Source organism: Dryobates pubescens, chromosome 2 (assembly GCF_014839835.1).
Source record: "Dryobates pubescens isolate bDryPub1 chromosome 2, bDryPub1.pri, whole genome shotgun sequence".
NCBI classification, from domain to species: Eukaryota; Metazoa; Chordata; class Aves; order Piciformes; family Picidae; genus Dryobates; species Dryobates pubescens.
Genome location: NC_071613.1, coordinates 33,259,946 through 33,275,052, shown reverse-complemented (window position 1 = coordinate 33,275,052; position 15,107 = coordinate 33,259,946). Strand labels below are relative to the sequence as shown.

Below are 15,107 nucleotides of genomic sequence, written 5' to 3'. Positions count from 1 at the left end.
AATACATGTAGATTACTAAAGAAAAGCAATCTTAGCATATATTTTAAAATACAGTTTAGTCTTCACATTGTATTACATTTAAAGAATAAAGATTTTTAAAACAGTCATCATTACTCTGAATATTTTGATAGTAGCCCATTTCCTGACAGTGTTCAAAGCATTTTACAAAAGTAGAAATTACTAGTATTCGTCTCTTCAAAAAGGGGAAAATGAAACACAGTGTGCTTACTTGATTTGGGCAAGGTATGCAGTCAGAAAAAAAAATTAATAAAACTGAGCTGTCTTAACTACTGTTCTGAAAGTTTCTACTAGTCTCTTTTGTTTGGTTTAGTTAGTTCATAGTTAACTATGAGTATTTAGAATTCAGGTTTCTGTGGAAGATCCCAAGTTTTGCAGACATCCTTTTGTTTTCCTCTCTTCATGCCTTGCCCTGCTTTCCACCTCTGCTGTTTACAGATGTTTCTTAAGAAACTATATGGATGTCTTTTGTGAGGTTGGATGGTTTGAAGATTCTTTGGTAGTACAATTTTAGACTATCTAGACTGGCTAAAGGTCCTTTTAATACTTGCATTGTGTAGTAAACACTGATGAAGGGCAGCAACATGTGCTCTTGCTGGGCAATTTGTCCTTTGTTAATTGCAAAGTGTTGCTAAGTCACCTACAAACCTGGACTGAGATCAATATTGTTATTACCCAAAAAAGGGCAACTTTTTGGAAATGGATATTTGGATTTGAGAAATAATCACAAGAAAAGAAAGAATGGAGGGGTGTTGTGGGGGAGGGCTGTGGGGAATTTGGGGGATTCAGTTGCGTGTTACTGACTGGCTGTACTTTCACCAATATTGTAGAGATTAATTTCCTATGTTTTATTTCCTCTCACGTGAACCAGGTCAAGCACTGTCAGCCTTTCAGGAGATGTAGTCACAGATACTCAAGCATAGTAGTCATTAATGGCAGTCATGAAAAGTCATCAGGAGTCATTTGTAACCATTAAGAGCTAAAGATGCTTGGCTTCCTGGAATACACTTAGGAGAATCAAATGCTATGGGCCTGACTCGAAACCCTTTTAGTCAATTAGCGACTTCCCAGTGATTTTAGTGGGATTTGGATTTAGGCCCTCAATCACCAACAGCAATAAATACTGAGTATGTAAAACAAACAGGCCTCCCAGTGATGTGACTGTTTCTCCTGTCACCTTTTGACTTGTGTGGCTTTTGTCCTTTGTTTCTTCTGGATCCCCTGCCAACCAGCAGGAAAAGATGTCAGTTGCAACTCTTTTCAGTGCCCTAGTTGGAAATAAAGGGACCAACAGTAGTGCACAGGTTCATCTGATCGCCCTGGTAACCTCACATGCCATGTTTAACTCAAAAAAATTCCTAACCTTGTTCTGTGTTCAGAGATGAGCTACTCTGAGGTCATGGGAAAAACATGATTCTTTGACTTTTGTTTTATTTCATCTTAGTTCTTTGCAATGTACATTTCATAAGTTAACATTTGAGAGTAGTAAGTTAGGTCTCCTCCATCATTTGTTTCTACAGATCCAAATTGCTGTAGATTGAAAGCATTCATTCGTATGTAAAGGTTCAGAGAAAAAAAATCCTTTTACAGCTATTTAACAAGGGAATAGAAAAATATATTTTTACAGAGGTGTTCATGGATTTGATTTATCTGATTCAAATAAGTTGACAAATACAGACCTCATGTTAGTCGTCTGTTATTGCTGTTCATTATATTATTTATTTGTTTGCATATGGCTTGCTCAGTGATGTAAAAAGTACAGAAATAAAGGCAGCCCTTGCCCTATAGTTTGCAATCCAAGGCCTATTTCTGCAGAGATTAGATGTGTGCATAAATTACACACATGAATAGTCCTATTTAAAACTATGGTATTGCTCTCATGCATAAATATTTGAAGCTTCAAAGGAATGGAGGCTAAAATTTTTACTTTCCATGCTTCACCCCAGTTTAAATAAGGACTTTGTGACAGGCTTCATGAAGGATTTGTTTGAATGGCTCATATGTAAATTCATGAATTTATAGATACAAAGTTTGTCAATGTTCATGCTGAAAGTCATTTTATCACCGTTTTTCATGATCATTTTCTGCTTCCCCTACCACACCTCCATCTTTCCCTTCTCTGCCTTCCAGAGTCTTAGGGAATCATGGAATCATATTTCAATTGCAAAAGACCTTTAAAATCATAGGGTCAAACCATTACCTAACTCTACCAAGTCTGGTGCTAAACCCTTAGCACCACATCTGTGTGTCTTATTAAAGACATCCAGGGATGACCCTGGGGAGCCTATTCCAGTGTTTGATAACCATTTCAGTTTCTTCTAATATTCAGTCTAAACCTCCCCTGGTGCAACTTCAGGCCATTTAGGCCATTTCCACTCATCCTGTGACTTGTTACTAGGGAGAGGAGACTGACATCCACCATACTACAACGTCCTTTCAGGTAGTTGTAGAAAGCAAGGTCTCCTTTCAGCCTCGTTTTCTCCAAACTAGACAACTCCAGTTCTCTAAGCCACTCCTCATAAGACTTGTGCTGTATAGCCATCACCAGCTTCATTGCCCTTCTCTGGACACTCTCTAGCAACTCAATGTCCTTCTTGTTGTGAGAGGCCCAAAACTGAACACAGTACTCAACATGTGGCCTCACCAGTGTTTAGTACAGTGTTTAGTCTTGTTGCTCTCCTCTAAATTCTGTCCTGTTGGTTTAGATGCTTTAGAAGTAAAGCGGGCAGACGAGACACAGTACTTCAGCTTAGGTCTTATCTGAGCTGACTAAAGCAGAAGTGCATTATGTAGCTAATATCTTACTGCATCCCAGTACAGTATTTGTTGCATTCACACAAATGTAGTATTGCTTACTCAATTATGTTTAGTATCTGTTAGTATCTGTTTCTTTTTCTGTGGAACTGCACTAAGACTTGTTCCATACCCTGTTTTTATATAGCTGATTCTCCCTACTTCAGAAAAGTTCTTAGCACTACGTGTGTCGCATAAGAGCACCTTTTTTTTTTCAGTCCAATGTCAAAACTGTATCAAATTCTAAATTTATTCTCCAGTACGTGTGCAGTCTCTCCCATCTTGAAGTCTCCTGCAGGATCAATCAATGTACATTCTACTTCATCCCATGTTAATATCAACAGGTTTATGTGATACATTCTTGAGAATGCTGATCAGATCATATCTCTCATATGATTGCCGGTTTGACTTTGCTTTGCCAGTAATTGCTTTCAAAATATCCCACGACAGAGTACAAAAGCCTTACAAAAGTAAAGGGTTGAAAATCTACTGGTTCTGCTCTAATCTACAGTGTTGCTACATGGTCATGGACAGGAATTAGATTACCGTGGCAGGATTTGTTCTTGATCAATATACTTCACGTGACTCATCTCCCTGTTCTTTTCCAGGTGTTTATAAATAGACTTTTTCTAGGAAAACAAGTTAAGCTGTCATGTTTTAATTTTTCAGTTTCTCCTTTTCTTGCATTTCCATCTTTGAATGCCTTCCTTAGTCCTCAAGAGTTGTCAGAGGTGGCTGCAATGGTTCTGGGGTGGCTGCTTATGGTTCTGAGATGGCTGCAGCCCTCTGAATTTCTCCAAGCTCTTACAAGTTTCCTGCATGAAATTCTGCAAATCCAGCCAATCTGAAAATAGCTAACCTATGTAATGTTTTTTCATCTATTCTTTTGCTTTCATGCTGAGATTTTAGTCCTGTCAGTCTGTTACTTAGGATATGCCATGGATCTTTCTAATGTACACAGATGTGAAAAATGAACCAACTTCTGGCCTTCTTGAATTATCTGTCAGTAAATTTTCCTCTGTTGAGCAGTAGATCAACACTTTTTATTTTCTTTCCTTTAATGATAATGTTCTGTGGAGTATTTTTTGTACCTCTTGACATTTCTTAGTAGATCTGTCTCATACCTTTTCTAATTCTATCATTCATTTTTCAATTTTAGTTTTTATCCTTGCCTTTTGTAAACCACCTACTTTCTCCTTTCTGCACATTTTCTTCTTGTATTGCAGTGAAGAGCTCTTTCTTTAAATAGAGTCTTTACTACGCCTTCTGGCTCTGTGCTATTATATATTGTATGTGTGGTTAGTATTGCTTCATTAAGTAACTACTAGCTCTCTCTAACATCTTTTACCTTACACTTGCTCCTCCATGAACTGCTCCAGGAATTTAGCTATCAGTATTCTGGTTTTATGGAAGATTTTCTTCCTAGTCCATTGTTTCTACTTTGATGTTCATACTTCCTTCTGTAAAGTTTTGACACTGGATCATTTCATGATCACCTTCACCCAAGTTACCTTCTGTCTGCAACTGATCTTTCTGTATTGGTCAGGATCAAATGTAGGTGAACAAGCCTTGCTGCTGCTCTCTGCAGATTGTTGTGCCGTGCCTTAGCTTTCACCTTGTTTTTGTTCTGTACTTTTTGTCTGAATCACTTTTCTTGTAAATGCTCTCTTTTATTCTGTTTCCATTAGGATGGAAGAGTTATTGACAAACCTTCATCCACATTAATTTTTTTTCACCTTTAGTTTTATGCATTTTTGTTGCAGGTTAATGGAAGCTCTAAAGAACAAAAATAGGCATTCATTTCCACTAATTCATTGCTGTAATAGTCTCTTATATTTTTGTCTTAAATATATTTTATGTCTCCTTTGAAGTATATTCCTAACTAGAATTAAAATCTGCAAGCTAGAAAGATTGTGCTTTGTTGATTTTTTAAAAAAAATAATTAAGAATGTAGAATTTTAAAATCATTTTTATAATTACTTTACTGCCTATTTAGCCAACCATTTAAGTATATATTTACCTTCAGTCTCATTGAACTTGATGAGGACTTGAAATCCTTTAAAAAGAAAATGTAAGCAAAAATTATTAGTACTCAGAGTGATATCTCTGACTTCATTGTTTGTTCATGTATCTGTTTGAAACTGTTATTCAGTGGGTTTGTTTGTGTTAGAGGCATCTTTCAAAAGATTCTTGCTATTATTAGCATGCTCTAACTGCAAAGGGAGACTGTGTAAAGCATGCTCCACACAGATCTAGAAACCAAGAAATATTGAGGGATGTTCAACTGCCCTTCTAGTGGGACAGAAATGTTTCTAACTTACATGAGTCTGTGGGAAACTTTTTACTCATTAATGAGAAAAATCAGAAATCCCAATTTAATTGTATTGATTTGCTTTTCCAGAGACTTCTTGTAAGGTGTAAGTAGAAATTAAAAACTATCTGCATTGTTTTCCATAAACAGGCCTCCCTGTTAGGATTATCTTATCTTTATTGATTTCTGTCATATGCTGTCCTCATTTTCCCCTTGCCAGATGACCTATAGTCTCCTGGTGCATTTGTAGCTCCTCGCACTATTTGATTAGTACAAGGACTTTGTCATGTCATTAAAACATGTGGGAGCTAATGAACAGATGCTCAACTTAAGAAAAGCAATACCTGTCAACCCAACAGTTCATGATGTGTTTTGTCATGCTTCCAATCAGTCTGTTCTGCCTTTGAATAGTAAAAGGGGCTAAAGGAGGAGAGAATTTCTGTACTGGGGGACTGAATGGCAGAGGCAGCCACATGTGGAGGAATGCTGTTGTGCTCACTGTGGGTGAAGAGCAGTGAGCAGAAGAGCTATCTATGCCTGCATAGCCTCAGATCTGGTGTGATGTTTGGCCACTGCACACTTCATTAGTAGTTTAGAATGTTTAATGTGAATTTGTGACTCATCTTCACATGTCATGTCACTGTTTTAATTAAGAGCCAAGTTTGTCTTTAGGATATCTTCAAAGAGCCTTTTCTGCTCATGTCCCCTGGGCAGAGCTTAGACTTACACATCATTTGTTTTTACATCTTCTTTGTTCATTTTTTTTTTACATTTTAGCCTTTATTTTACTTTGCTGCTCAACCTTTGATTTTTTTTTTCCAGACACCTCTTATTGAACCTCACATCCCACATCGTCCTACTAAAATCATTTCACAGGTAATAGGCCATAGGTGTGCTGTAGAGTCAGGCCATCAAACAAATGAAAATAACTCCTATTGCCAAGAGTGTGGTGTGTGTCAGCTGAAGTGATGCTTTTTGTTAGATGTAATAAGTATGTGAGATGTAGAATCCCAAATACGTACTGCATTGCTCTGCACAATTAATTATCTGTGCAAAGAGTTTTAATTTAAGGTAAAGAGAACTTGTGTTTTGTTTTGCAGAAGGCAATACAGAGATTGTGGAAAGTTTAAAATCTGTGTGTCTTGGTCCCTGGTTTTTTGTTTTTTTTTCCCTCCAAGGTTCCTTCAGAAAAGATCCTCAGAGCTGGAAAGATTTTGAGGAATACAATTCTGTCCCGAGCCCCTCACATGATAAGAGATCGTAAATACCATCTGAAGACTTACAGGTGTGTGAGCTGATTGTATAGAGGTCTCTGAATTTTTATGCCTGCCATCCTCTGATTTGTGATTTATACATTACCGTATTTGAAGGTTTAAAAAGGTCTGAAATTACTCTGTGCTGCTGTTTTAGTCTGAATGTTATAGAGTCTTTGATGGACCTGGTAAATCTTTTCTGAAGTAATTTGACTGGAAATTGAGTCCATGATTGTGGACAGAACATTCACATACAAAAACTCTTACAAATTTAATAGCATAGTTAGCTGGAATATTCTATGCAATATCAAGTTAAAAAGTTCACAGAGGTAATAGGAAAGTTCATTAATATGTTACTGTACTGATTACTAGAGCAGTGCTGCTCACTGTGGAGTTCTGCAAATTCACCTGGTGAGAAACATTCCTTATGCAGATTTTCTGCTCTATTTAAATTCTCTTTTTTTCCAGAGCATTGCCAGGCTGTCTCATTTTCCTGCTGGTGGCAGCACTGTCTTGCTAAAGTGGGTTAACTGGCACTAGCAGAATACGAATCTGACTTAAAGGAATCAGATTCTAGCAACTGTTGGCTTAAGCACCAATCAATTTTTTTAGTGTCTGATGCGTAAATCAAATACCTAATGCATTATGCAGCATATATTTAAATGAAATTTGTTTTTAAATCTCAGGAGTATGTCTTTTTTAAAATAGTAGATCAATATGTTGCTGATCTGCTTTTGAGATAAGTGCATTAATTTCCCATATTTCAGTCCAAAATGTATTTTAAATGATGCAAGGTATTTGGAGCTTGTGATCTGCGAGTATATCATGGTGTGATATTGCTCATTGTTCTAGAAGAACAAAAGAGCTTGTGTGATAAATGAAGACCAATGCTGGTCTAAATAGGTGTACCATTTTATCTCGTACAAACCTGCAAAAAACTGTTCTGTCTTTGGAGATTTTAAATGTGGAATGACAAAATTTAGATAGGATTCAGGAACAGAAAAGTTTTGTCATCAAAATGGAATTATAATTGGAAGTGTTGTTTAAGCTAAGTTCCAGCAGTTTCAGTATTATCAATCTCCTTGGTCACTGATCTCCTTTATCACTGTGATACTGTGATACTGATCTCCTTGGTCTCTCAAAGTGATGCATGAAGTAGGGAGCTATGAGAGCCTGTCTAGAAGGACTAGCAAACTTCCTCTCTGTTCTTCATGTGATCAGTTAGAGATTTGTAAGTTTTTGATAAATTTGCTTTTTTGCTTCTGTTCTGCTGACCTAGGGAGTGTTATGGTAAAGAATTTTACTTAGAGACCATGTGGCTTATTGGTATTTTCCCTCTATTTGAGCATTCTTCGGAACTTGAGGCCTGCTGTTGTCTGGCTCCAGATCAGTCAGCAGCTGCAAGGTGACCAGCATCTAGCAGAAACACCGTAGACCCACAAAATGTTGTCCCTAAATACAGTGTGACTGTAAATACAGTGTGGTTGGTTACAAATGGAAGAACACTCACTTAACACTTTTGCTGTAGAAGCTGAAAGCTTTTAAAGTGTTAGATGATTGTTTTCATGCAGGATTCAGAAAAGTGTGAGGCTTTTGCTATCCTATGGTATACAGAGAGGGTTTCCTTTGAAATCTAGGTTAGAGGTTGTTGCACTGGTGCAACAGATTTTGTACCAAGTGATAAGGGCTCACTGTGATCCTTTGAAGTTTGCATTTTGCAAAATTATCTGTTGCTGCTGAGGCGATCCTCTCAAAAATAAACAGCTTCCCTGATATTTCAGGCATATACATGGAGATGATGAAATTATGTTTTCTGTAGGGAGACTTGACTAAGATTATATAGAGGTTAATATATCACTATTCTTGGCAGATACTGTGTAGTCTCTCTCTTGGCTAGCTCCCTTTTAATTTCTGTGTGTTTATTCTTCAGGCAATGCTGTGTGGGGACAGAATTAGTTGACTGGATGATCCAGCAAAGTCCTTGCGTCCATTCACGAACTCAGGCTGTTGGCATGTGGCAAGTATTGCTGGAAGAAGGTGTTCTCAACCATGGTAAGATAAAGAAAATCAGCCTCTTGACTATAACATAGATGACATGTAATATAAGTGAAAAAGAGATGCTACAGAGCAGCCTGTTCATTTATCAACAATGTATTACCATACACAAACTGATCTACATAAAAGATTTGCAACATTTGGAAGTGAATGTGAGCGTTTGTGTTTGCATAGATACATAATTTTGGAATGCTTTTCAGTGTTTCTGGAATGGTTCCCAAATTCAGCACTCCAAATATTCCAGTGCAGAGATCTGGGATTTTATGTCAATTTTCTGACTGTATTTCACCTTGACTTTCGGTTTCTATTTGGCAGGATTTACTTGGTAACAGATTATTATAGCCCTCGAGAGGGTTGCTTTCTAAAGCAGTATTCATATCTGAAGCTTTGCATGTACAGTTTTATTAAGTTCAAAAGAGCAGCTCTATTACAGTACACTGCCATTTATCCTCTGTTGTGCTTTCCATATACTAGGGAGAAATTTCCACATTGAGAAGACAGATTTCCACCATTTCCTTACACTGAGGGCTCTAACCTTGATTCTGCCAAATATTTAGTTGAACTCCCAGGGCAAGCTATTGCAAGCTGCATCACAGTGTCCAGCTCAACACATCACTCTGATTTGCTTGGAAGACCAAGACTTAGTCCTCTATGTCATAGCCTCTCTTTAGAAGTCTTCTCTTGGTAGCCTTTCCATTAATGTATTCCTCCAAGACACATGTCAAGGAACCTGCCCCTGGAATTACATCTTAATGGTGTGTATTTCTGGCACATCAGAAAGAGTTTAGATGCTTTTGTAACCTTTTATCTCTGCCTGAAACATGTGGGGCAAGGTATTCATGCTAGAAGACACCTCTTCATAATGTAATAATTTCTCCAGTGTGAATTGTTTCCTTAAATGAATGTTTTGAAACAATAAGAACAGCAACAGCAAAAGCATACATATGAGCACACACAACCACAGCACACACACATAACAGCCTTTTGGAAAGCACTGGTAGTATACAATTTAGGAAGAGACTGGATGGGGCGTGTGGTGCCATGGTTTAGTTGCCATGGTGTCAGATGATAGGTTGGACTTGATGATCTCAAAGGTCTTTTCCAACCTGGTTCATTCTGTCCTGTCCTATCCTATCCTATCCTATCCTATCCTATCCTATCCTATCCTATCCTATCCTATCCTATCCTATCCTATCCTATCCTATCCTATCCTATCCTATCCTATTCTTATTTAAATGTGTACCCTTTGAGCTACATTATGTGGATATAAAGAATCATAGAATGGTTGGAAGTGACCTCCAAAGGTCATCCAGTCCAACCCCCCTGCAGTCAGCAGCAACATCCTCTACTAGATCATGTTGCTCAGAGCCTTGTCAGGTCTGACCTTGAGTATCTCCAGGGATGGGGCCTCAACTATGTTGCTGGGCAACCTGTTCCAATGTTCCACCACCCTCATGGTAAAGAACTTGTTCCTAACATCTAGTCTGAATCTACACTTCTCACACTGCTCTGAAACTTACCAAAGAATCCAGCTTACCACTACTCAGTCCTAAACCATGTAAAGTAATGAGCTGGCACTTTAAAAAACGTAGTTCATACTCTTGCAGTTTCTCTGTAGCTTTCTGCCCCTTCTTAACTAATTTATCTGTGATGTATACAATGCTATACAGATTTCTACAAAATTAACGCTGAGAAGGAGAGCTTAGTGTTTGTTATGTTATGTTCTTTTCAGTGGATCAGGAACACCACTTTCAAGACAAATACTTATTTTATCGATTTTTGGATGATGAGCGTGAAGATGCCCCTTTGCCAACCGAGGAGGAGAAAAAGGAGTGTGATGAGGAGCTACAGGACACTATGCTGCTTCTGTCTCAGATTGGGCCAGATGCTCACATGAGGATGATTCTCAGAAAACCGTAAGCAGATTACTGAGTTAATATTATACAGAAGCCTTTCTCATGGCATGCAAAGAAGAGGAATCTACATTTATTATCAGGCATCCTTTGGTCAGTTATTTCACTTCAGTGCCAGTTTGTTTAACCTCTAAAGTTTTTAAGTTCATATTAAGTCCTTTTTACTGCTTATTAATGCTTATAAGTTGAATTGTGTGTTGGGAATAACCATCAAAGGCCATGAATGCCTTTATACTCACTTTGAGGAAGATGCTGCATTATACATTTTTATTTCATTTCAGTTTTCCCTAAAGTAAGTTGCATATAACAGAGTCCTGCTCTGTCAACACTTTCTGTGTAGGCATGCAATTCAATTAACTATGCTACACTCAGTTACTGTGAGTGAGTATAGTGGTAGGATGTCAGCACAGCAGGTACCTTCCAATTACAGTTGTCAGTGGCAGCCATTAATTAGGTTCATCCTTGGTGGAACTTTATTGAATGAAGATAGACTGGACTTGGCCTGTTGTAGTTTGCTAGCAAGGTGTGAGATGTGGCTCTCTGGGTTAATTTATGCATTCTTTTTGTTATAAAATCAATACATTTAAAAAAGACACTTCCTGTACCTAGGCCTCAGAAAATGTCTGTCTGAAGCTTTTCATAGCTATCAGATCCCATCCTCTCATGCATCATCTGGCTAACCATCCTTTCAGCAATACATTCTGGTCACACTGGAAACTGTGCTAAAGGCCTTTTTTACAGACAGCTTTATAGCAGGTTTCAAAGCAATCAGTATAAACTCTGTTTGACCCTCTATTGAAGACAACCTCTTCATTATTAAGGTAGTATTTAGGGGCCACATATATTACTGCTAATTGAGTGCACCAAGAATAATGAATTACTTAAGGTCATCTTCACTGAAGATTTACTTGTAAGGGTCAGTGCAAGAAAGGTAAGTACACAAAGCAGGATCCTCTTCCTTTGAGGACATTAGCAAAATCTGTATTTGCTATGGGATAGGATTAGGCCCTCCCTACAGAGTGAGAACATTTTTTTATACTAAAAATGTTTTGAGTCCACTTAACATAAGTGCTTATTCCTGTACCCTTCCCCAGCTCCTTTCTTGCCCATGTTGCCTGTTTAGATTGTAAGATCATTTAGTTGGCACTTTTCCCAAAACTTGCTAAAACCACTGAATTTCAAAAAGTGTCATCAGATAATTGTGCTTATGAAAACAAGGAAGACTGTCATGCAGTAACAGTTTTAAAATTATAAATTCTCTTTTCTCTGTTGAGACCTTATAGTGGCCTTCCAGTATCTTAAAGGAGCCTACAAGAAAGCTGGGGAGGGACTTTTTAGGAGGAATGGAACAAAACTAGAAATGGGTATATTCAGATTGGAGGTTAGGAAGAAACTCTTCACTGGGAGGGTGGTGAGACACTGAAACAGGTTCCCCAGGGAGGTGGTGGAAGCCTCGTCCCTGGAGACTTTTAAGGCCAGGCTGATGTGGCTCTAAGCAACCTGATCTAGTGTGAGGTGTCCCTGCCCATGGCACGGGGGTTGGAACTAGATGATCCTTGAGGTCCCTTCCAAACCTAACAATTCTGTGATTCTATGATTAGAGGTTTAGTCAAATGCAACCTAGGAGCTCTCACTCATAGTCATAAAAAATACACAGACCAGGAGCATGGTGTTTCCAAACAACCGTTACGGTGTCAGGGATCTGAGGTGTTATCTTCTCACAGGGATATCCTGTGCATTTTCCACTGAGGAATGAGAGAGAGCTTCTTGCATCCCTTTAGCAGGCACTAGTCATTAGGAGATTGTGAGCAGTGCTATGTGCTGTGACCCTGCACCTCTATGTTATCTTCCTTGACTCAGACTGACTGAGCAGGTTGGCTGTTGCAGAATTGCCCCTTCAGGTTATCATGACTTTTGACTGCCTACTATATTTGCTTTCCATCATGACTTTCAGAGTAGCCAGTGTAAGTTTACCCTTGCAGGATCAATACTGGTTATTGCTGACACTCCTTGCAGAGAGCTGAAAGACTGGAATGATGCTGTGGAAAGTACTGCTCTTCCCTCTGTGTCATCACTTGCACAGCTTCATCTGAAAAGAATATTCATAAGGGTTTTTTCATGCAACACAGGGAGATTGACAGTTATCTGACATCTTTTCCTATCGCTGTCTCTGGAAGTGCTTATTTTTGCTGCCCTTTGCTGATGGAAGCAAGCATGTACTGCTAGGCACCATATTAACTACTCTTCCAGTATTCACTTTACATATGTTATGTTTTTGTTAGCTGAAAATCCACCCTGGCTGAGCTGTATCAAAGCTGTTAAAATCCCTGTGCATCCTCAAAGTCCTGCTAGCTTTGACTGGGCACCATTACAGCTGCTGAGAGTTCAAGGAATTTTCAGGGCTTTAGTGACACTGGCTCTAGCTGACCTGAGCAGGACCCACAGTTTTCAAACCGACACAGCTGCGTTTTATATAGTCACCATTTCCGGAGAGGTTGCAGAACTCAGATAATTACCCTGAAAGAAATAAGACAATATTCTTTGATGAGAAGATTACTTTGAGAATGTGATTGTATAATGAAGCTGTTGCTTTGAAAGGTACTTTCTATTGTTCAAAATCTGAAAATCTCTGGCAAAAGTGTCACTTGTTTTGACAGATGATTTAAAAAATTCTCTGTTTATTACATTAACTGCAGCATTTTAACTGTCAAACTGTGAAAGAATGTTCTATAGTTTAAAAAACAGAATAGAGCTCAGGGAAATTTTTTCAGGCTCTTGCCTGCTATTGGGTGGGTTGTTTTTTCTTTGGAAACACATACAGTGAATGTGAAAATAGCTTTTTGTGAAGCAGCAAACAGCTCTCTGTCCCTTATAAATACCTGGACCACAGGTGCAGAGCTTGATCAAGTCCTTACAAAAATTCCCTACAAACCCTTCCTTACAAGCCCTTCCTTACAAGCATTTTACTCCTTCAGTAGGAAAATACATCCTGAAAACATTTTTGTAGTTATTTTTATATAATCGTATTGGTGTTCAGTTATAGCTAGCTAGATGGTAAACTCTGATTAAGTAGGATGCCATAATACAAAGCTAAGTGCAATAACAACAGGAGTCTTTAAAGGGAGAATGATATTCATTAAACAGTATTTAACTCAGATGGTATTATAGATTCTATTACTTCTTAAAACTCTAGGCTACAGTATGCTAGCAGTATGGATGAAACTATAAATCTGTCTTATATATTCTTGGTGACTTCACTGAACAGATTGCTTTCAGAGTACAAAGACTGTTTGACTCCACATGTGAACAGTAATCAAATTTTAGTGTCACTTGCTGAAGTAAGATAACAGGATTCTTGGAAGAAGAAGGGAAAACAAATCTAAATATGGTAAACAGCACAAAAATTGTACACAAGAAAGTAGCAATGTAATTACGGCTAGGAATCTATAGCTTCTGTAGGTCTTGTAAAAAGTTCAGCAAGATACATTTATTCTCTTGTTATCTTTTTTTGTATTTAGATATTCCACACAGATGTTAGTATTAAGAACCATACTGGATTCCTCCATAAATCATAGAATAGTTTCAGTTGGAAGGGACCTTTAAAGGTCATGTAGTCCAACCCCCAAAAAGATTCTAAACAACGTAACAACATTTAAGTTTTTGGTGGTTTCCTTCCAATGACATTTAGTAAACCAAGTGATATTTCTGGGACAGGAAATACAGATTATCTTTCCACATATAAGTTCACTGACATTTATAAGTGTTATATGTTATATTTATGGAGTTAATCACGGCACACCAATTCAAGTAGAAAGATTATGTAATTAGCTCCTGTGCTACAGTAAGTGAACTTGCATTCACTTACACACTCAGCCAAGGTAGTGGGGAAAATTATTCATGTTTCCTATATATTCTTTATGGTACTTGAAGACAAAATTTGTACTCTGGAAATACATGCTTATTTGACATATGATCACAGTGTTATGGGGTCTCTGACCTTTTTCCTTTTTCTTATTATCTGGGAATTTTCTAGTAATCTGTCTAATAAAAATAATCAATGATATTGCTCATCTGTACATAGTTTATCAATGACCAAGTACTAAGATAGTGTCAGCATTCTAGTCACAGAGAAGCTCAATGTCCCTGACCTTGATAAATTCTCCAAACACTGAACAGTTTTTATTGATCAGTTAATATCACCTGAGTTCTCCTGTCCATTAATGTGTAGCCTTGTTCTCTACCTATTCTGTTTATTATCCTGCCTATAACCAGCTATTGCTGTTAGAATGTGTCCCCTGCAGAAACTAGGTCTTTACACAGCAGGATCCTACAAATCAACATCAGTAGGTCACCACACAGGTTTTACAGAAGCAGTGATGCCTAATATCTCTCCATGTGATATCTGCAGGAGAAGTAGTAAAGACTGGGTACATCCACTATAGATTGTCAGTCCTCCCATTGTGCTAACACAGGAGGCAAATAGACATACAGAAGGGAGTGCTCCCTTTTGTCTTGATCGAGACCTGATGTAGTAAGACATCATCCTTTTATATTTTAATTTCTCATAGAAATTTGTTAGTACACTATGCTTCTCATTTTCCAAGACATGATGATTTTCCAAGCATGTAATGAAGTTGTTAATTCCTATGGGAACAATTATTTATTAAAATTCTTACCTTATGTTTCTTAAATCACCAGTCAAATGTAGCTAGTACTGGCTTAACTTAATTTTGTACTTAATTACGCTGCTACTGCCCCACATAA

The 15,107-nt window shown here is 37.9% G+C and overlaps 1 protein-coding gene across 1 annotated transcript in view; it reads left to right on the top strand.

Moving 5' to 3' along the window:
* The window catches only part of RAPGEF4 (Rap guanine nucleotide exchange factor 4), a 147,519-nt gene that overhangs the window by 84,973 nt on the left and 47,439 nt on the right, over nucleotides 1-15,107 (top strand). Inside the window, exons 7-10 of the mRNA XM_054174442.1 lie at nucleotides 5,945-5,998; nucleotides 6,301-6,407; nucleotides 8,306-8,427; nucleotides 10,163-10,346. Of these exons, the coding sequence (XP_054030417.1) occupies nucleotides 5,945-5,998; nucleotides 6,301-6,407; nucleotides 8,306-8,427; nucleotides 10,163-10,346 (467 nt within the window). The remainder of the gene's footprint in view (nucleotides 1-5,944; nucleotides 5,999-6,300; nucleotides 6,408-8,305; nucleotides 8,428-10,162; nucleotides 10,347-15,107) is intronic.